At 32.3% G+C, this 22,956-nt stretch overlaps 1 protein-coding gene and 1 pseudogene across 2 annotated transcripts in view; one reads left to right on the top strand and one right to left on the bottom strand.

Moving 5' to 3' along the window:
- Positions 1-22,956, bottom strand: part of CABCOCO1 (ciliary associated calcium binding coiled-coil 1) — a 103,022-nt gene that overhangs the window by 65,930 nt on the left and 14,136 nt on the right. For both annotated transcript variants that reach the window (XM_039871900.1, XM_039871902.1), the window contains 3 exons: positions 22,582-22,751; positions 9,851-9,995; positions 4,953-5,025 (listed from right to left, as the gene is read on the bottom strand). In XM_039871900.1, the coding sequence (XP_039727834.1) occupies positions 4,953-5,025; positions 9,851-9,995; positions 22,582-22,751 (388 nt within the window). The remainder of the gene's footprint in view (positions 1-4,952; positions 5,026-9,850; positions 9,996-22,581; positions 22,752-22,956) is intronic.
- LOC120609965 (uncharacterized) lies at positions 20,767-20,885 on the top strand (annotated as a pseudogene).

The raw sequence follows: 22,956 nt of genomic DNA, 5'->3' as shown, positions 1-22,956 counted from the left end.
CACACACACACACACACACACACACACACCCCTATTCAGATTCTCATCTATTTCTTCTTGTGTGAGTTTTGGAAAATTCTGTCTTTCGAGGAATTGGTCCATTTGATATAGATTATCAAATTTGAGGGCATAGAGCTGTGTACAGTATTCCTTTATTATCTTTTTAATGTCCACAGGATCTATAGTGATGACCCTCTTTCATTGCTGATATTAGTAATGTGTGTCCTCTTTTTTTTCTTAGTTAGTCTTGCTAACTAAGAAATAAGTTTTGGCTTTATTGATTTTTCTCTATTGATTTCCTGTTTTCAGTGTTACTGATCTCTGCTCTAATTCAAATTATTTCTTTTCTTTTGCTTAGTTTAGATTTAACATGTTCTTTTTTTTACTTTCCTAAGGTGGAAACTTAAGTTTAATTTTAGATCTTTCTCGCTTTCATATATGTATATTCAATGCTATATATTGTCCTCTAAGCACTACTTTTGCTGCATCTTACAAATTTTGATAAGTTATGTTTTCATTTTCATTTAGTTAAATATTTTAAAATCTCTCTTGAAATGATGTACCAGGTAAAATGTCTTATTTGACCCACTGTTATTAGAAGTGTGTTGTTTAATCTCTACGTGCTATGGGATTTTCCAGTTCTCTTTCTGTTATTGATTTCTAACTTAATTCTATTGTGGTCTGAGAGCAGACATTGTATGATTTCTATTCTTTCAAATTTGTTAAGGTATGTTTTACAGCCCAGAATGTGATCTATCTTGGTGAGTATTCCATGTGAGTTTGAGAAGAATGTGTATTCTGCTATTATTGAATAAAGTAGTCTATATATGTAAATTATACTCAGTTGATTGATGGTATTATTAAGGTTAACTATGTCCTTACCGATTTTCTGCAAGCTAGATCTGTGCACTTCTGATGAAGGGATGCTAACATCTCTAACTACAACAGAGGATTCTTCCATTTCTCTTTGTAATTCTATTAGTTTTTGACTCATATAGTTTGATGCCCTGTTGTTAGACACATACATGTTAAGGATTGTTGTGTCTTCTTGGAGAAGATAACCCCTTTATCGTTATGTAATATCTTTCTTTATACGTGATAACTTTCCTTTGCTTGAAGTCTGCTCTGTCTGAAATTAATACAGCTACTCCTGCTTTCTTATGTAATATCTTTCTTTATACGTGATAACTTTCCTTTGCTTGAAGTCTGCTCTGTCTGAAATTAATACAGCTACTCCTGCTTTCTTTTGATTAATGTTATTAGTATGGTATAATTTTCTCCATCCACTTATTTTTAATCTACGTGTGTCTTTATATTTAAAGTGGGTTTCTTGTAGACAATATATAGTTGGGTTCTATTGCACTCTGACAATCTCTTTTTATTGATGCATTTAGGTCATTGACTTTGAAAGTGAGTATTCTTACAGTTTGATTAATATCTACTATATTCATTACTGTTTTCTGTTTGTTGCCCTTGTTCTTTGTTCTCACTTTTGTTTTCCACAATTTCCTCCCTTTTGTGATTTTAAATAACCTACTTAGGTCTTCCAATAATATTACTCCACTTCTCTGGCCACAGTAATTAATCGGGAATGGACCCATGACACGAGCACAGCCAATAATGTTAACATTGTGAGGAAGAATGTCTCTTTTTTTCTGGAGTTGCTAAACTGCAGTTGCCTGTGTCATTTCTCCTACCAGTTGAAAGAAGCCTGTCTGCAGGAGAATGGAATGAGGCCAAAACAGAGAGAATCAGGGAAAAGAACTGAGCAATAACTAAGACAGATGAAAGATTGAGACACATGCATTCATAATATACACACTCACACGTACATACACAGGTAGTAACATTGTTGGACTACTTAGATCCAGTTGACTTTAATCTAGCTTAACCCCAAGGTTTATCAGTTATTTTGAGTGGAATTTCTTTCATTTGCATCCCAAAATTATCATATACTGTTTTGGTAACTCATTCACAAACTTTAGGTTCACATCAGATTTCACTTGTTCCTGGAAGCCATCATAAGCCTTAAATCTACAGTTTAGATAGGCTCCTTGTCTTCTATTTGTTTCCATAGTATCATAACATTTTTGGGCCCTATATTGTAATTACTCATTTATTCACATCTCTCTTCTCTCATTAAATAGTAAACTCCCTAAGGACAAGAATTGTTGTTTGTCACTGTGTATTCCTGGGATTTAGTACAAGGCCTAGAGCATAATAGGAACTGAATAACATATGTAGAAGAAATTAATAAACAATTTTATAGCTGCATCATTTCATTTTAGTTGTCTGGCAATAGATACCTGGCTAAAACCATGACTTGGAGTATCTGCTATGGGTTTTTGATCATCACCATTGGTAATATCCAATAGTGTTTTTATGTGGAATTATTAAATGTTTCCTTTAGTTTTTAGGTAACAAATGCAAAAGACATAGCAGTTTTCAGATTTCTAGATAGGGGCTTAGGCCAAGGAAAATATATATCCCCTAAAGAGATTCTGGTTCCCTTACAAGTCTGATGTCAGAGGGTCCGCAGGCTAACTGCATTGTCAAAACAACGGACTTGGAGAGCTCCTGGCTTAGATAACTGAAAGGGAGTCCTCGGCTCTTTAAATAAAGTGAGTGATATTCATATACTTCCTCCACTCAGGTAGCTACATCTACAGGCATTTGCTGCCTCCATTTTCTGCTCTATTCTATCATTATCATAGCTCCTCCTGATTGTTTACTGTCTTTTACAGTGGTTTACAAACCTGTAAACCACTGAATAAACTACAAAACATGTTGCTTATAAAATTATATCTATTAAAAAGATTTCTAGATTATACAAAAACCTCAGGTCAAGTATAGCGATTTACTGAAATTTGCCTTCTATGATCTAACAATAACATGAAATTTCTTGAAAAAGGTGAGTAGAAATAGCTAGAAACAATCATTAAAAAACAAAAAATCAATTTTCTTCAAAACCCCAGGAAAAGTAGAGTATGATTTATGTCTCTATTAATAATTAAAATTAATATTTAGCAATTATTCTTAGCAGAGATTTATGTGTTTTGTTCTAATCTTCTATCCACAATTAAGAAACTAAATTTCGTTAGTGTTATTTAACTTGAATGCTTGCCTGGGAGTTAAATTTAGAACATTTATGCAGTTGTCATGTGGCCCTTGTTTGGTCCCCAAGCACTGAGATCAGCATGAATAATCACATTAGTGGGGCAGGCTCCTGCCTCCTTCATAAAAGGTTGTTAATTAAAAAACAGATATTTGCACCAAAGATTATCAGACACTTCTAAAATTCCATAAAATATTGTACTATAATAACTGCCTTGGTTAATCTTTTAAAATTCCATCAGTGGTCTAATTCTTGGAGACACAATTTCCTTTCCCTAAAGATTTTTTTATAGCTCTGGTCAGTGTAGGGAAAATACAAAAGACAATGGAAAATAAAGGAGCCGATCCCTGCCTACTTTCTCCATTTTATCTTTCCATAAGCATAAATGTCACCTAAATATATCCTTACAACAGAGAAGAAAGGCATAATTGTGCAATTAACAAAGGGGAAAGGGAGTTCTTTATGACATTTTTTCTTAATAATTCTAAATATCTGCTTATTTTGAAGCCACTATCATTTTCTTAAAGTTTTGCTGAATAGATGAGATAGGATTGTATTCCAAATTGATAATTATTGCAATGCTGTCACACTATATGATGTAAATTCTGAAACAGAAACGTTTTCAATGAAACTTTATCCAGTGACAATTTAAGCTACGGTATGAAGAGACTTCAAAGAAGAAATTTTTAGGAAAGGCAACAGCAAAAGCATTCCTTGTTTTCCTCCAGCTCATTTTTAAAAGGCCAGCATCAGAACAAGTGGAGAGTGAGTTACGGTGACTAAAATGTTTATGAAGTAAGCAATCTGTAAACACCAGAAAAACAATACTCTTGAAGACAGAATAGTTAGTACAGCCCATCTGGCCCTTAATATCAGGAAAATTATAATGTAAATATCCCCTTATTCACTGTTTATTTCTGAACACAGGCACTCCTACCCTTTATACTTATAAATAACGTAGCCTCCTAAAGTAGTTGAATACCTAGGAAGCATTTTTATGACATTTTTAGCTTCCTTACGATGTTCTCTTATGCAGGATTCATTTCTAGTAATTACAAATATGTGATTATATGTAAAGCTGTTCAGAAGTGTCCAGGTAGACCACTGATCATAGAACTGCTATTCTATGCACTGTCACTGAATCACGTATGTAGTGTTAACTAAGGGACTACCGTGTTCTGCATTATACTGTATGCTGTAGTAGAAAAACAGCACATGATCCTTGCCTTCAAGGAAATTACAGTTGGGTTGTGTTGACTATATCAATCCACAGACAACAGAAAACCATATAACACAGTGCACATTTATATGCTCATTGGTGTGATAGGAGTAGCTAATACTCAGTAGAAAGAGATTAATTGGAATAAAATAATAGAATGTGATTAAAGTTTGTTAAACCCTTCCTGTGAGATGTGATGCAATTAAGAAAGGTTTGCTTCATCGAGGAAGTGGGTTTTGAATTAGCCTTTAAAGAATGAGTAGATTGAAAATAAATGTGAAATTAGAAGAGATTTAACTGAATTAATTTATCTCACTTTTCCTGATTTTGTTTGCATGAAGACATACATACCTTATCCAATTGAGCTTTGTCAAATAATCAATCCATAAATACATAAAGTATATGTGATTAACAAAGCTTTCAATGCCAAAAGACAGCTTATTTTCTTAATCCAAAACTCACTTCATGTAATTATTCTTTTTGTAAACTATTACTTGGTTATATTAACACTTGAATAATCTTGACAAGAAGTTGCTTTAAGCAGTTAAAGATCCAGATGCTGATCAGCATGCATTAAGTGATTCAGCTTAATTGGTTCCATCTAGATAAATTACTTACCTCAGTTCCTATCACAATTTCTTCTCTGGTAGAGTAGAACAGAAACTCATATAGCTTGTAGTGTTGAAATAAGCTGAAACATAAAATAAATGTGCAACTCTGATAAATTTGAGGAAAAAAAGCAAATATGTAGGAGTGTTTATTAAAGGAAAGTTGTTCATATTTACCAAGCTACAAACATTAAACACTACTGTGGAGTTAATCACCACCTTTATTCTAAAATAAATTGTTCAAAAATGCTAAAAAATTAAAGGTTTACTTTTCTGAGACACTGACAACATAACATAGTACCTAAAATAATATTTGTAAATTAATCTGTGATGATTAGGTAGGTTTGGGATGAAGGGGCAATTAGATTATACCTTGACTTTTCTTGGTTTTACAACTAAATAATGCATTACTCCAAAATAACACCAAACTACACATTATTTTTCTGGTATAAATGGCACTGAACTGTCTAATCTATTTCTATATCAATTACTTCTCACATTCTTAAACTGTTTCAAAATTAAATTAATCTCTGATAACACCTGAAAAATGATGCAACATGAACTCAAGTCCATTTTAAAAGATGTCTGATTTTCTTGTAGAAGATCTGCTCACACATCAAAGAGAGGAATTAATTTAAGAAAGATAATTTCTTTAATTCTTACCTTAAGACTAGGTGGTCAGTGTGCAAAAAATTATAAAGAGCCAAAAGATAGGCGTTCCTTAAAACAAATATTTCTAGGAAGTTTAAAGATCTCAACAATGTATTATTGAGAGTTAAGATTCTACTGAAGGGCTGATTTCTAATAACCTGTTTGTGATAATATTTGAATTTTTCTAATTCTTTTCCTGCTGGTTGGGAAAATTAATAGACTCATAATATAGCAAAATGCCCAAGAACAAAAAATTGTCTTGGTGGTTTCTCTTTCACTCTGGTGCCTTTTGCTATTTAAGAAAATTGATTTTAATATAACTGAGAAATTAACATTTGCAAAATGTAGCTACAGAGCATGTATAATAATAGCTTCTCCTGAATGCTGTAATGGATCAAAGTTTCAATTCATTTGAAATCAATGAAGAAATCCTCAGGCAGCTGGGTCTCTCTGAGTTATATTAGCAGTTGATCTTGCTGCTAACACAATCCATTAAAAAGTGATGGGTATGCAGACTCAGTCATGGCATTTTGGGGGGCAAAAAACCCTTATGTATTCAAATTAGTTATCAACGTTCAGAAAACTAACTTAGCTTTTGACATTGAATTGTTGGCTAGAAAATACATCAAGATTAGTGAAGTCTGATGATTCAATGAGGCAAAATAAATTCAAATTCTCCCTCCCTTACATTGCTTACCTAGAGAAAGCTTTAAGGTTAAAAAAGTTATACTGGCAATAACTGATTTTGATTAGAAAAATTAAAGACTGTATTTTGGAAACAGTCTGGCCCCCTTTCAGTAAATTAGTGTAAAATTTTCCTTTATCCCAAAGTTAATTCATAAATCTTCCTTCCTGCAATTTCATAATCTTTCAAACTTATTCTCCTCATTGCATATAGTAATTAGATTTTCCTATGCCAAAAGGGAAATTTACTTCTTATAGTGGAAATAAAATGCATGGCTTGGTTGCAGTGATCAAAGATGCAAGGTTGGGGCCAGGCCAGGACTAAGGTGAAACAGATGAAGGGAGGGAGAAACCTCAGAGGCACTTACTCAGGGGCAGGTCAAGTTGCCTCCATTGGGTCACACTGGTTCCCACCTTGGTTAGGGTTCTCTAAATTTACCAAAGAGCTATGAGAAGACCTCCTATGGGAGCAAAGTGGCATCCCTGCTATGAGAGTACATTTCTTCCCTCTTCCTTTAGACTTCCAGCTGACTCAAGCCCCTAGACTATGTTAATAATCTTGTCTTAGTCCTAAATCAAAGGGAAAATACCCAGAAAGAAAATGGGTCAAGACATCTGGCTCCATGCCAGGAAGTGTGATACCTTGTTGTGCATGAAAAGGGACAGTATTGCTTTTCTTATATTGAGTATATGCCTGTGCACATTATCTTCACCTAATTCCCAGGGAATAGTTAGAATACACAATGACAGAATTGAACTCAGACCAGATATATATCTAAGTGATGTCTTATATTGAAAAGCTGCAGTAGTATTACATTTATATTTGTATATGTTATATAATACTTACATATGTATATATTGCACAAGTATATTCCTCAGTACTTACAATAATGTTGGGAAAAATGTATTAGTTTTTTCAAATCACAGACACATGACAGAATATACAATTTAGACTCTATTAATAGTATCAAATGAGATTTCAATTTTATTGCCAGTTAAATTTCATGTGCTATGGGGTCATGTTCTAAAAACTGCTCTCCCTAAATTGACGAGGGCTTTTACTGGTTGAATAAATTTAATAGCAGGTTAAACTGAAGCACACTTATACTTTTGATAATTGAGTTAGCTTCATATTTATAAAATTTCTTCATAGTCATTACAAGAAAAAGTATTATATGGTTTAATTGCCACTAAACTTACATTTGTGGATCTATGAGGCATTCTGAGCAAGAGTTATAAAAAAGCACGTTTCTCTTTATACAACTTCAATATCAATTCCAGATATCCTACTAACTGACATTTTATTTTCTGTAACAGGTACATTTAAGATGTATAATTTTTTTGAAATCACAACATAAAGATTTAATAGCATCAAAAATAGTTCTGATTTACTTTATGTGACTAATCTCTCAAACATTACTCTTTTTTTTGAGAAGACTAGGGATTTCCGGTATGTTGGTTAACTTGGCTAGGATCTAACAGTGACAGACAGTGAAATCTCCTCCTAACTTAGCCATCTTCTGAAATAAAATGCCAACAAATACATTGATGAACATTTGTACAGAGAGATGAAATGAAAAGAGAAAAGAGCCACCAGCTTTCACGATCTAAGAGGTGTCATTACGACGCCTGCATGGGTTTTGCTGCTATGGTTAACAGTCCCGATGCCCATTACAAACCTTCTGGGCTTAGAGCTCACCTGTAAAAATGTGTTCTGCAAAAGATACCTGGCAGGTCCAAAGAGAGAAGGGAAAGAAGGATGCCATACAAATGTGCAGAGAATTCCCCTTACTCGGTGATTTCCCAAGCCCTGAGAGGCAGAAAGACCTTGGGGAACAGGCTTTCCTCCAGTTCTGGATTTCCACATCCTCCCCTTCCCCCACACAAAGACCTTGCTTTACTCTAATTGATGTGAAGACTATTGTGACTTTTAGTGGGAGACACACATTAGGAGGTATATTTCTATGTTAAGAAATCATATTACATCAAATGTTATTATTTAAAAACTTATTATACCATCTACCATTATTAATTCATGCCAGAAACCAGCATATAAACCTTATCATATTAAACACATTAATATTTAAAAAGCTTCCAGACTACAACCAGGTTTCGTGCCAAGCAAATTGTGAGCATGTCTAGGAAATCATGCAGCACCCTTTATTTTGAAATTTTAAAATTTAAAGTTGGAAAACACTGCAGTATACAGTATTAAAGGAATAAAGATATTCCGCAAAAGCTTCTAGTTAGACAAAAGAAAGATTTTTACCAACTCTTGTTTAAATATTTGCAAACTCTAAAAATGTCCCCTGGGAGAGATGCATGACTCTAATGCAGGCGTTATGACAGATTATATAAAAAGATAGATTTCTTAGTTCGGCAATGAAGAATCACTGTAATAAAAATACTTTCTCTCCTTACATCATTTTCTAAGCAGAAAGAAATACCTACTGATTTAATTGGTCAATACCACAAAATATTTCGAGGCATATAATAAATTTGAGGAAGTATATACATAAATCTCTTTAATTTCTAGTACAAAACATTTAAAATAAATGTTCAAGTGGAAATAAATGTTGCTTTTTATTTTATTTATTTATGTATTTATGTATTTATTTATGTATTTATTTATTGATTGATTGATTGATCTATTGCTTTTGACAAATAACTAAGGGCAGATGAAAATTTCTGCTCAGTAAAGAAATATAAATATTAATTTTCTTTTTACATGTGAGTTTTATTTTTTATTTTTTTAATAAAGTTTATTGGGGTAACTTTGGTTAATACAATTATATAATTTTTCAGGTGTACATTATCATTTGACATCTGTATATTCTATTTTGTGTTTACCACCCATAGTCCAATTTCCTTCAGCCACCATATATTGGATCCCCTTTACCCACATTACCTTCCCCCTAAACCCTATATTTGACCCCCTTTAGCCCATCTACCTCCCTCCTCCTCCCCCACCCCACTAGTAACTACTAGTCTTTAGTCCTCTGGTAAGCACTATCCTATAGTCCATATTCATGAGTCTCTGTTTGTTTGTCCTGTTCATTTTTTGCTTTTAGGTTTATATCCCACATATAAGTGATATCATCTGATTTTCAACTTTTTCTGTCTGGCTTATTTCACTTAGCATGATTATCTTGAGGTCCATCCATGTTGTTGTAAATGTTGCTTTTTAAAATGTAAAATTTTGATATCAAGGCCAACTACCTAAAATACAGAGTCTATTATAATCAAGTCTGATATATCTTAAAGAATAATTTTATTCATAAAGTGGTATAAATTAGTAGAGATTTAGAGTAAAAAGAAATGCTTCAGTAATTTATTATAATTCTAAATAATATTATACTTATCGAACACAAAATTTTTCCTAAGAATGCAACATTAGCTAAAATGTTCAATGTTCTATTTATTTACTGGAAGAATTGAATATTACCTAATTATTGATTGGGTTAATTATGGCATAAATTCTGTAAATGTCAAACTTTGCTAAAAATTCTATTTACTAGACATTTCTAGAAGATATAAAATGAAAAATAAATGCTACTAGAAAGAAATACATACCTGATTTTTAAGTAATCAATGATAGCTTTGGCTTGTTTTATATCAAAGACATTCCATTTTTCATTTTTTTGTAATTGGGATGGTCCTATTTCAGCCATAACTTCTCCAAGCCATTTTAAGCTATCTTCTAAGGACATATGCAGTGCTAAAAAAAAAAAATCCAGAGAGAACTTAAGCATTGTTTTGATAGATGTTTTGGAAACAAAATAGTCCAAGATGTCCTTAATGTACAAAAATGTATTTTTTCAGTATTTGTGAGGACAAATTTTAAAACTATTGTTTCTTTATGATAAATTTATCATTACATTTTGTCTAAAATAGCTGCTGACACACCCAACAACTGTAAATTACTATAATGCTACATAATTGCCAAAAGTTTTTCATTTTAAGATACAAAAAAATTCAAAATCTATCTGACGATTACTTTAAAATGGAAAAGAAATATTTTTTATGATCTTAGAATAAAAGCACATATGGAAATGACACAAAAGTGGGTTGGATTAGCTGGTGAGGAAGGCCTACGTGGTAGCCTCAGTCACTGTAGACAGCAGAGCTGAACTCAGAGCTGAAAATATAAATGAACAGTCGACCAACACTTGGCTTTAGCTGATTGTTACCATGTGGGAATTTGGGCTTGAAGATTTTCAATAGATGCCAGAAATATGGATTTTCATGTAAAACATCAAGATTTTTTTTTCCCTTTCCAAGCTACAGACTTATAACTTATGTAAGCTGTTTCTCAAATGAACGTGCGGTGGTGGTGGTAAGAGCCAGATGACAGTGCAAAAATAGTGACACGGACACCGCTTTGCCGCCATTACCAAAAACAAACAACTCAATGACTGCCGTCGATTCTTTTGCAATTAAAAACAAACAACCAACAAAACAACACTATCTTCTATGGCATTTGTTCAGCTGAAAAAGAAAAAAATGTCAAAAGCCTTAGACTTAACTTTTATAATGTCTATAATACAAATATTAACTTTCATCTTTTTTTTTTCACGTTTGGTTACATTATGCTCATTTTTTTACTTGCGGCAGGCAAATATTATTTATCATCCACACACACTCAACTGCTTCTCGCAACCCAAGAATGAGTCCAGGGAACCAGAGTGTCCCTTATCCTTTGTTTGCTGACAAATGATGGGCGTATGGACATAGAACTGAAGAGCCTGAAGGTGGAAAGTTGAAAGGCTCTAGCAAAAAACGAGGTCAGACCAGCTGCGTGGGGGGAAGTAAATGTCAGCTGGGGGCCTGGATGAGGGCTCTGGGGAGAATTGTGCTGCTAACTGTAAATTCCACCCTCCCAATCCTAACCCACCCTCTCTCTCTCTTAGGAAACCATCAATAAACTTTTCACTTCTTGCTAATGGAGGGGAGAAAGCAGAGGAGTTAAAAAAAGATGCAATATTTGTTGGACCTGGCGGTTTCTGGATTACATAGCTACTCTTCTCTCTGGGATATAAGTGCTATGCCCCCAAATTACTAATAAAATGCCAGCAATTTAAAATTTTAGGAAGATACTATAAACACTAATTTGTAATTTGCTTAGTCTAGATTCTTTTCTACTTATAGGACCTAGAAAGAAGCGAAAAACTACATAACAATTAAAATCTGGTTTTATAAATGACAATTGGTTCAGTTCTCATAGTCACTCTCCAGATCTTTTAGGCATGTTAGATACACAAATTATTGCTGGATAACTTGGCTTTCCTATATCATTCTAAGTGGATCTCAATTCTTATTGCATATTTCATTTTCCATGACAAACTTCTTTTGAAAATAGTGGGAGTAACTTCAGAAAAGAAAAATCTGTTGGATAAAAGCAATTCAGAAGTGAGCGAATTAATTAATGTGAATTATTTTGTTAACAAAATGGCATTAATTAGAGATGCAGAGAAAAAAGAAATTGATAATTGATTATAATTCTAGATGTAATTATACTTATCAAGCACAAAAATACAGTTTTAAGGCGATTTCTTTATGTCGAAATATAACTGACTCTTTAAAACTGTTTTTTGATTCTAATGCCTTTCGACAGATAATGGCTTTAAAAATTAAAAAAGTTATCATTTCACTTATCTATTTGCTTTTAAAAATTACGTTTAGTGATGTGATTAAAATATGAAAGATTAAATCTTTTAAATAGTAAGGGCTCTTAGAAATAAAATTTGTCTGAAAATTTAGAATAATGAAAGAACACACTGCACTTCTAATTAGTTGGAAGACTTAAGATGGTACCTCATAACTTCTACTCACTAGCTAAGTGATCTGACTTTCATTTTCTTTATCTGTAAGTGAAAATAATATCAATTTCAACATTATAATGCCATTGTGAGGATCAAGTAAGAAATGTCTAAAACTCTTGGCAAACTGACAAAATACGTGTACTAGTAAATTAACAGGTATATAGTGTTTTTTAGAATTCCACCCAAAGCCAGGTATGTTTAATGTAGTGGTCAGGATGGATTCTCGCTCAGCTGAGATTGCCCATTATGACCTTAAGATGTTTTATTTAACCTCTCTGAATCTCATTTATTTTTCTCATTTTTAAAATGGGGAGAGTAATAGAACTACCTCATAAGGTTGTGTATGAATTAAATGAGACAGTATTTGGAAGGCAAATGACACTATGACAGGCACAAGTTAATCATACATAAATGTTACCTATTATTACTATCATTCCTATTTGAAGAAAAACAATTCAACTTTATGGGATTAAAAAGCATGTTATGGTTACTTACTAATATTCATGATCTACATAGGGGAATCAATCTAGGCCCGTGGACCATGGCCAAATATCCAGTCTATCTAACACTTTGCAGAATGTCCTTGGTCAGGCTCTAGGGAAAACCCCAAAATGTATATTGTTAAGACAACTTTATAAATCCTATGTTCCATAATCTTATTGCTGATCCAATTTGATTCCAGGTGAGTTGTCTGCAGAATGCCTTGTAGATAATCCAGCACCAGTTTGAGACAAGAAACAGATCAGAAACCGAGCCAGTATAAAATGCAGTTCCCACACTAGAATTTTATTAATGATGGTTGACCACTCTACAGCTAAAAGCCCACACTGTGCTCTTCAGCACTTTTTCTATTAAGATGTTGCTAGATGGGAATGCTCACTGTGTGCTCACGATTCTACCACCTCTTAGTCTAAGTAGAAACACGCTTTACCTCTTCTCTGGCACACTTGGCTAAGATTACATTCTTTCCTGATGATAACTGTAACCCTGCTAGGTTTAAAGGTTTGAAGGGACTTTTTTTCCTGGCAGGAAGAAAAACTAGATCTCATGCTTTTTTTCTGGTTAGGTAATACATATGTCCTTTAACTCTCTCACAGTTCATGAGTAGCTAGATGGATCCTGCTCAAGTTTAAAAATTCAATTTTGAACTGGTATCAATAATATAAAGTTTCACATAAAAGAAATACTCTTGAGTCACTTACAATTTATGGAAAAAGTTTAAAATGGAAATATTTTGTCAAATTTGGAATGTAAGGTTCACGAAAATTTTTTACTTGCTATTATTCTGTTTCTAGTTTGTGAATACTCAGCTCAGAGATTGCGAAGTTTAGGACTGTTCGTGTCATACATTCTTTTATATAATTGAATTTTTGCAGAGGTGATATAGTCACAGGGTTCAAAAATCATATGTGAAAATACATTATGAAAAGATTTCCTTTCATTCCCATTGTCCACATTTCCAGTCTTCACACTCTTCCCTATAGAAAATTTTGATTAGTTTTTTCTGTGTTCTCCCAGCATTTCTTTGTACATGTAACACATAAAAGCATATATAAATTCTCATTTTTTCTTTTATAAACAAAAAACTATTCTGCACCTTGCTTTACTCAATAACAATATACAGTTTTCTATACAATACCTACAAAGCTTCCTCATTGTTTCCCTTTTATAGCTGCATAATATTCCACTTTTTAGGGCTAGGCTAATCCCTACTAATTAACTTTTAATTTCAGAGCAGTTTTAGATTTACAGAAAGTTGCACCAATATCACAGTTTCCCCATAAATAGTTTCCCCTATTGTTAACATCGTTACTGTACATTTGGCACAATAAATAAATTCTTTGGATTTCTTCGTTTTTATTAAAGTATTTTTTTCTGTTGCAGGATCCCATCCAGGCAACCACATTACATTTAGTCATCATGCCTCCTTAGACTGTACACTTTCTGTCTTTCCTTGTTTTTGATGGCTTTGACAGTTTTGAGAAGTATTAGTCAGGTATTTTGCACTATGTCCTTGAATTTGGGTTCATCTGATATTTTTGTCATGATTATACCGGAGTTAAGGGTTTTGAGGAGGAAGATCACAGTACCATTTTTATCGCATTGTATTGAGGGTATATGCTACCTGACATGGTTCATCACTAACGGTGTCAGCTTTAATCACCTGGCTGAGATAGTACTTGTTAGGCTTCTCAATGGTAATTAGGTTTTCCCCTTTTCCATACTGTCCTCTTTGTAGGGAAGTTACTGTGCATCCCACACTTAAGGGGTGCGGAGTTGTGCTTCAAGTTCTTCAGTGTGAAGTATCTATATAAATTATTGTGAATTCTGTGTGAAAGATTTGTCTACTTTGTCCCTGTTCATTATTTATTCTATCATTAATTTATATCAGTATGGATTCATGAATGTTAATTTTATACTTTGGATTATAATTCAATACTATATTATTTTGTTCCAATCGTTTTCCACTTTGGATATTGAGAGCTTTTTCAGTTGGCTTCTCTATTCCTTTGAAATATTCCCATCATTTTCTTACTTTTGGCCACTTTAAGTTGCCCTAGGCTCATCTTTTATGGTCTTTATTCCAGGTCTGCAATCAGCCATTTTTCTAGGGAGCCCAGGTTCCTTTAACTTAAGAATGAAATTATAAACCAAAGCCTGAACCCTGGGCATGCTCATTGCTGCTGAGATCTCTCTGTAGACAGAACTAATTAGTATATATGTGTACATTTAACAATATAACTATACAACTGTATCTATGTTAAGTTAAACATGACTTCACACTGGTGTCTCCAGTTGATGTTTCTGATTTTTCGCTTTTACAAACATTACTGCAACTATGTCTTTACATATGTCAGGTTACATGTATTCAAGTGAATGTGTAGGCTAAATTCCCAAAGGTGCAATTGCTCAGTGAAAGAGACAATACATTTGTAAATTTTATAGATAGCTGTTAAACTACACTTCACAGGGGTTTTTTAATGTATACTTCCACTATCAATATATGAGAGTATTTGCTTTCTTGTCTTTGACAGGTGAGAATGTTACCAAAATTTTACAGTTTCGTCAATCTGATATGTGACAAATGAGATTTCTGTGTAGTTTTAATTAGCATTTTTCTTATTATTTTTAAGGCTGAACTTTTCATTTATTTGAGAATCATTTGCATTTATTTAGTCACATCCATGTCATACTCTTCTATTGCATTTTTGATATTTTTCTTCCTGCTTCTGCATGCTCTTTTTTATATTTCAGAACTTGTTTGCTGGTGTCTGTGATGTAATAATTTTCCCAGTTTCTTATTCTTCTTTTGATTTTTCTTTTGGCATTTTTTCTTTGCAGACTTTTGAGTTTTATGTCAAATTTAACCACCTTTGTCTGGCTTTGCGGCTTTGAGTCATAATTATAAATGTCTTCCTCATCCAGACTGTAAAATTAAATCGTGTTTCCTCTAATATTTTTATAGTCCCACTTATTTTATATTTAAATGCTTGATCCATTTGGAATGTATTCTGGTTTATGAATAGAAAGAGGTTTGGATCCAATTTTATTTTTTTCTAGATGAATATCCAGTTGTCCCAATATTATTTATTGAACAGTACATCTTTTTTTACCACAGATTTGAGGTGCCATTTTATCTAATACTGAATTTCAATGCTTGGGTCTATTTCTAAACTTTTGGTCCATATGTTCACTTATTCACCACTGTGTTCAAATATTAGAAATTTTATAACACTACTATGTACTAATACTTCTAATAAAATAAGCTATAGCTTATTATACTTTTTAAAGTCAGTTTTTCTGGCTATTTGTATTTATTGTCCATATTTTTGTTAGACTCATCTTGTCTGGTAACCCATCCTTAGGCAAAAACATGAAAATTGTTGGTATTTTTATTGGAATATTAATATTATAAATTAACAACTAGATTTAGCATCTTTATGATGTTAAGTCTTTCAAAGACTGTTTTTTCCAAATGTTGAAGACTTCCTTTGTGACCTTTAAAAATGCTTAGAAGTTTTCTTCCTGTAGGACTTTCATATGTCTTTTTAAAGTTTATTCCTAGGTAGTTTCTATTTCTTGTTAGATCATATATATTTTCCTTGCATTAAATATTTTATCTTTGTTTTTATACATACATATTTTTAAAAATTATCATATAATAAAACTGACTTTTCCTTTTGGTGTGTAGTTTTATGAACTTAAATACCTGTATAGATCATGTAACCACTACCACCACAGTTGGGGTACAGAACGGTTAGTTATATCACCTCAAAAAACTCCCTCATGCTATTTTTTCATGTCCTCTCCCCATCTCAATCTCTGGCAACCATTGGCTTGTTCTCCATCACTACAGCTGTGCCTTTTTGAGAGCGTCCTATAAATGTAATCCTACAATATACAATCTCTTGAGACTGACTTCTTTAACTAAGTATGATGCTCAGATTCATCTAAACTCATGTGTACCATGGTTCATTAATTTTTATTGCTCAGTAGTGTTTCATTTTATGTTCATTGAATGGACATAGCATAGTTTGTTTATCTGTTCACCTATTGACAGATACTTGGATTGTTTTCAGTTTGGGGGACTTATGAAAAGAGATACTACACAACATTCAGGTACAGGTTTTTGTGTGAACATATGTTTTTCTTTCTTTGTAGTAATGCCTAGGAGTGGGACTGATGGGTCACATAATTTTATAAGAAATTGCCAATTATTTTCCAGAGTGGCTGTGCCATCTTGCATTGGCAAAACTCTTGCTCTAGTTGCTTTGTACCTTGTCAGAACTTGGTAGTGTCAGTATTTTAATTTCCACCATTCTAACAGGTGTGTACTGGTATCAGAGTGGTTTTAATTTGCATTTCCCCAATAGCTAGTGATGATGAACATCTTTTATGTTTATTTGCATCCTTTTATTTTCTTCCGTGAAGAATTCTGTTCAAATTATTTGCCCATTAAAAAAAGTAAACTTTATATTAGAATAGATTTATATTTATAAGAAAATTACAAAAATAGTATGAAGAATTCTTGCATACCCCATACGCAGTTTCTCTTATTTTTAACATCTTACATTATTATGGTTCACTTATTACAACCAATAAATGAATATTTATATATTATAATCAATGAAAATCTATATTTTATTAAATTTCCTTAATTTTTACTTCCTGTCCCTTTTCTGTTCCAGGATCCCATCCAGGATACATTATTATTTAGCATTCATGTCTCCTGAGGTTCCCTAGACTGATGATTTCTCAGACTTTCTTGTTTTTGATAACACTGTCTGTTTGAGGAGTACTGGTCAGATATTTTCGACAATGTTCCTCAGTTTGGATTTGTCTGATATTTTCCTCATGGTTAAGACAGGTGTTATGGGTTTTGATGGCTTCTTCCATTTTTAATGGGATGTTTGTTTTTTTATTTCAGATTTCTTTATATGTTATGGATACAAGTCTTTTGTCAGGTATGTGATTTGCAAATGTTTTTTCCCTGTTTATAGCTTGTCTTTTCGTTCTTTGAACAGTGACATTCATAAAAAAAAAGTTTTAAAGTTTAATGCAGTCCAATTTATATCTATGATCTAATTAGGGCTAATTGCATCAAATGAAAGGTTTAGGTTGAGGTGTATTTTTTCAATGTAGATGACCAGTTGCTGCAACATTTGCTGAAAAGGCTACCCTGTTCTATTGAACTGCTTTTGCATATTTATCAAAAAAATCAGATGACCATTTTTATGTGTGTATTTTTGAATTCTGTCTTCTGTTACATTGATCTACAAGTTCATCCCTTCACTAATTCCATATTGACTTTATTACTGTAACTTCCTAGTAAGTATAGTAAGTCTTAAAATTGAGTGGTATGATTTATGCAGCTTTATTCTTTTTTAATGTTGTTTTAGCTATTTTAGGACCTTAGCTTTTTCACATACAATTTAAAATCAGCTGAGGTATGGCTAGAAAAAAATACTACTGGGATTTGAATTGATACTACATTAAATCTACAGGTCAAAGTGTGAAGAACTGACATCTTTATCATGTGGAGACTTTTAATTCAAGAACACGATATGTTTTTACATTGTTTTTTAACATTTATTTTATCATCATTTTTTAGTTTCTAGCATATAGATCTTGTATATTTTTGTTAGATTTATACTTAAGTACTTCTTTTATTTTTTCAGCAATTGTAAATGATATATATATATTTAAATTTTGGTACACAATTGTATATTGCTAGTATAATAAAATACAATTGACTTTTGTGATTTGACCTTATTCCAGCAACCTCGTTAAACTCTTTAGTTCTAGGATTTGTTTTTGATTCTCAATAATTTTTTTTTATATAGACAATCATTTCATTGAGAACAAGGACTGTTTTATTTCCTCTTTTCTTAATTGATTTATTTTTTTTACCATATTGCGCTTATTGCTAAGACCTGCAAACCTATGTTGAACAGGAGTGATCAGAGTAGATTCCCTTGACCCTGATCTTACGGACAAATCATTTGGTCTTTCACCACTAAATATGATGGTAGTTTTAGATTTGTTTGTAGATGTCTTTTATGGGGTTGAGAACTATCACTTCTTTTTTTAGTTTTTTGACATTTAAAAAAATAATGAATGTCATATTTAGTCAAATGCTTTCTCTGCATCTATTTATATAATTGTGTAGTTTTTCTTCTTTAGTCTATTTACATTGATGAGGTTTTCAAATATTGAACCAGAATTGAATTTCTGAGATAAAATCCCAACTAGTCATGTGTATTATTCTTTTTAATTACTGCTTGATTCATTTTGATAATATTTTGTCAAAAATTTTGTTTATGTTCATGAGGAATATTGGTCTGTAGTTTTTTTTTCTCTTCCTTCTCCACCTCTTCCTTTTTTCTTTTCACTTTTCCTTCTCCTAGTCCTTTTTTCTCTCCTCCCACTCTCTCTGTCAGGTTTTGGTATGAAGATAAATCTAGCTTCATAAAATAAATTAGAAAGAGGTCTTTCCTCTACTATTTCTGGAAGAAGTTATGTATAATTGGTGATATTTTTTCATTAATGTTTGATAGACTTTTTCAGTGAAAACATCTGGACCTGCAGACATTTTCCCTAGAGGTTTTCAGTAAAAATTCAATCTCTTAGTTACAAGACTATCAGGGTATCTATAACTACTTCATCCTGAGTTTTGTTATTTTGTGTTTTTTGAAGAATTGGTTCATCATTCCCCTTTTTCTAGTTTATATACATAAGTAGTATTCTCTTCATATCCTATTAAGGTATGCAGGGTCTCTAAGCCATATCCCCTTTTTTATACTTGATCGTGATCATCTGTGCCTTCTTTTTCTGGTAGTCAGTTTTGCTTTATCAAGTTTATTCACCTTTTCAAAGATCTAGATTTTGGTTTCACTGACTTTCTGTATTGGTTTCTGGTTTTCGATTTCATTGATTTCTTTTCTTTCTTTCCTGTTTGATTTATGCTTTCTTTTTTTACTGGCTTCCTAAAGTTTAAGCTTAGATTATTAATTTTAAACTTTTTTCCTTTTTAATGTAATTATTTAATGATATAAACTTTCCTTTTATCATTGGCTCAAGTGCACCACACAAATTTCCATGTGTTTTATTTTCATTTTCATTTAGTTAAAAAACTTTAATATTTGTTGAGACTTTCTATTTTGACCCATAGACTATTTAGAATTATGTTGTTTAATATCCAAATATGTGAAGATTTGCTTGACATATTTGCTATTAACTTCTTATTTAATTCCATTATGGTCAGAGAACATATTTGTATAATTTCAATTATTTTAAATTTAAGGATGTTGTATGACTCAGGATATGTTCCATGCGCATGTGAAAAGAAAAACTATTCTGCTGTTTTGGGGTGGACTGTTCTGTAAATGTCATAACTGACCAATTGATCCAATTGGTTGATGGTGTTTTTCTTTTGCTTTAGCTTGTTTGTGGTTGAATTAGCCTCTCGAATTTATAGGTCTAAGTCTCTTGCCAAATTTGGGAAGTTTTCAACCATTATTTCTTCAAATGGTCGTTCAGCACTGTTCTCTTTCTCCTAGGGGTTCTGATGATATATACATATTAGGACTTTAATCATCTCACAGGCCCCTGAGGTCTTGTTCATGTTTTCTCTGTATTGTTCAGACTGGATATTTTTTCTATCACTCTGTCCTCAAGTTCACTGATTTATTTCAGTTTTCTCCTCCCCATTCTGCTATTGATTTCACCTAGTGAGATTTTAATTATGATTATTGTATACTTTGGTTCTAAAATTTCCATTTGTTTCTTCTTCATACTTTCTATTTCTTTCCTGACTCCTTATATTTTAACATTTGTTTTAAGAATATTCATATTGTCCATTTAAGCATTTTTAAAATAGCTATTTTGAAGTCTTTGGCATATAATCTCAATATCCATTTCATCTTATTGTTGGCATCTATTATTTTCCATGCAAGTTGAGATTTACATGGTTCTTTGTCTACCGAGTAATTCTGGCAATGGTGTTGAAAGAACATGTTTAGAGACATGTAATACTCAAAGAGTCTATAAATACTTGTGTCATGAGGCAAAAATAAATAAATAAAAAGCTAAAATCTGTCTTCTTGATGATTTACTAAAAATTCTTTTTTGGAAGATTGTACTTTAACAATTGAAACTACAACAACAGTCTATAGCCATGTCACCCTGAACAAGCCCGATCTTGTTTGATCTTGGAAGCTAAGCAAGGTTGGGCCTGGTTAGTACTTGGATGGGAGACCACGTAGGAAGACCAGGTGCTGTAGGTGTAAAAAATAAAAAATAAGGGATTGTAAGCTGACAAGGTCCTTGCAATCTGTGAAGTCAACCAATGGTTGCCTTGCCTAAAAATAAAAACAAAAAACTACAACAACAGTATCTTATTTATTAGGTCTCAATAATAAAATATGCATCCTTAATTGTAGCATTAGAAAACACTGAATTCTCAAGACTACCTGAGACTTCAGTTTTTGTTTTAGCTTTATACCATGTTTCCCATGTGCAGGACAATTTGAAAACAGTCAGTTAATATCATATAATTTGTTTTCATTATCGGGTATAATTATTTTATCTTCTAGTGGCACAATTATTTATCTTTAGCATAGTACTACATAAAAGCAAAGATGAAATTCTTCCCCTTTCAGAGAAGGTAAATAATAATTTCTTCTCCTCCCATAAGAGAACTACCAATTCTTCCCTTCTAAAGGGTGACTAGGAGCAGGAAGAGTGCACAAGGTTATGAATGGCTTCTCTATAAATCTTGCTAACTCCCTTAAGACTTTCCCTGCATTTGTATAGTTAGAAATTGATACAAAGAACAGACTAGGATTTTTACGACTACAAGGCATCCACAAATTTTGCTAGGATGATGGTGACAGTTCTGTAGGAGAAACAAGGCCTTCTTCTTGCCCAAATGGAAAAAAAACAAAAACTAAGAAGAAGGAAACAACCAAAGAGAAAAAAAAGAGAAATGACATAAAAGAAACAAAAGAAATAAGAGAAAGAAAGAAAGAAAGAAGGAAGGGAGGGGAAGATGGAAGGATGGGAGAAGGGAGGAAGAGAGTGGGGAAGAAGGAAGGGTGGTAGGGAAGAGGAGGGGTAGGAAGAAAGAAAGAAGTTGCCTCACAACTGACACGAGCATGTCTTTCAATTGAGACACAAACATCTTTACATTTATTGTGACCATGACCATTTGGTTATGCAGTCTGAGGTCCAAATTCCAGTTCTGTCATTTCTAGTTCTGTTCTATGACATTGTTCTCTGTACTGCTTCCTCGCCTTGAAGACAAGGGTTATAGCACCTCCCCTGCAGGATTTGTTCAGAGGTTCAATAATTATTTTAAAGGTTAAACCAAACAGAGTGCCTAGCACAGAGTTGACAATAAATAAATGATAGACTTCCTTCTTTTCTTCTTTCCAAGAAGCAACTCTATTTATTCTTAAATAAATTTATCACATTTAGAATTGCTTCAAGGAAGAATTCTAAATTTCCTATAATAACTAATTTCAATGTTACAAATGAAAAAAGTCACAAAATCTAAGTGTACATACATGAGTAATGTCTACCTAAAAAGGTTTTGAGATTTAGCAAAGTACTTTTTCTTGTTAGTCATTCTGATATATCGCAGTAATACTTACAGGTAAGATAAGATAAAAACAGCTCAAACAATGAAGAAATACCTAAATAAATCTGAACTACTTGACATTTTTGGGATGGATGGCACTGATAAGATTTTTAAATGAAATTAATGTATCTTTGGTAAATCGATTATTAAGAGACCTTTAGTACTGTTAAGTATTATTTGAAGTTTTACAACTTAATGAAGATATGAACTATTTGCTATATCCAGGAAAAAAACATAATTCTCACTGAAGGAATTCCAATAAAATTAAGAACTTTTGCTTAACAATTTAGATGATGAACTAAAATTTTATATTTAAAAAAAGAGATAAATAATGCACTTACTTCTAAGGTTATGAAGTAACATATCTAGTAAAGTCATAAATTTTGAATATTGAATAATAGAAAAATCCATTTCTCTAGCCCACAAAAATCCAGATGTATAATAATCTAGGAGAATGGCTTCTTTTAAACAGGTTTTAAGTTTTTTGAAATTCAAAAACGTTGCCAGTTTTCTGTAACAAAAAGAAACATCCATGTATTAAAATCAGATTAAATACTGAACAGATCCTTTTTTAAATTTTGAAAACAAAAATTTTTCTTGAATAAAAATTCTATAATGCCTATAATCTAAAAGTATCTATAGTTATATCTAAATCCTAAATCCAAAATGACATTCAAAAGAGAAACAGAGAAGAAAAAGAGAAAGAAAGAAAAAGA

This window comes from Pteropus medius, unplaced genomic scaffold (assembly GCF_902729225.1).
Source record: "Pteropus medius unplaced genomic scaffold, Ma_sr-lr_union100, whole genome shotgun sequence".
Classification (NCBI taxonomy): Eukaryota; Metazoa; Chordata; class Mammalia; order Chiroptera; family Pteropodidae; genus Pteropus; species Pteropus medius.
This window is presented reverse-complemented; position numbering and strand designations above follow the sequence as displayed.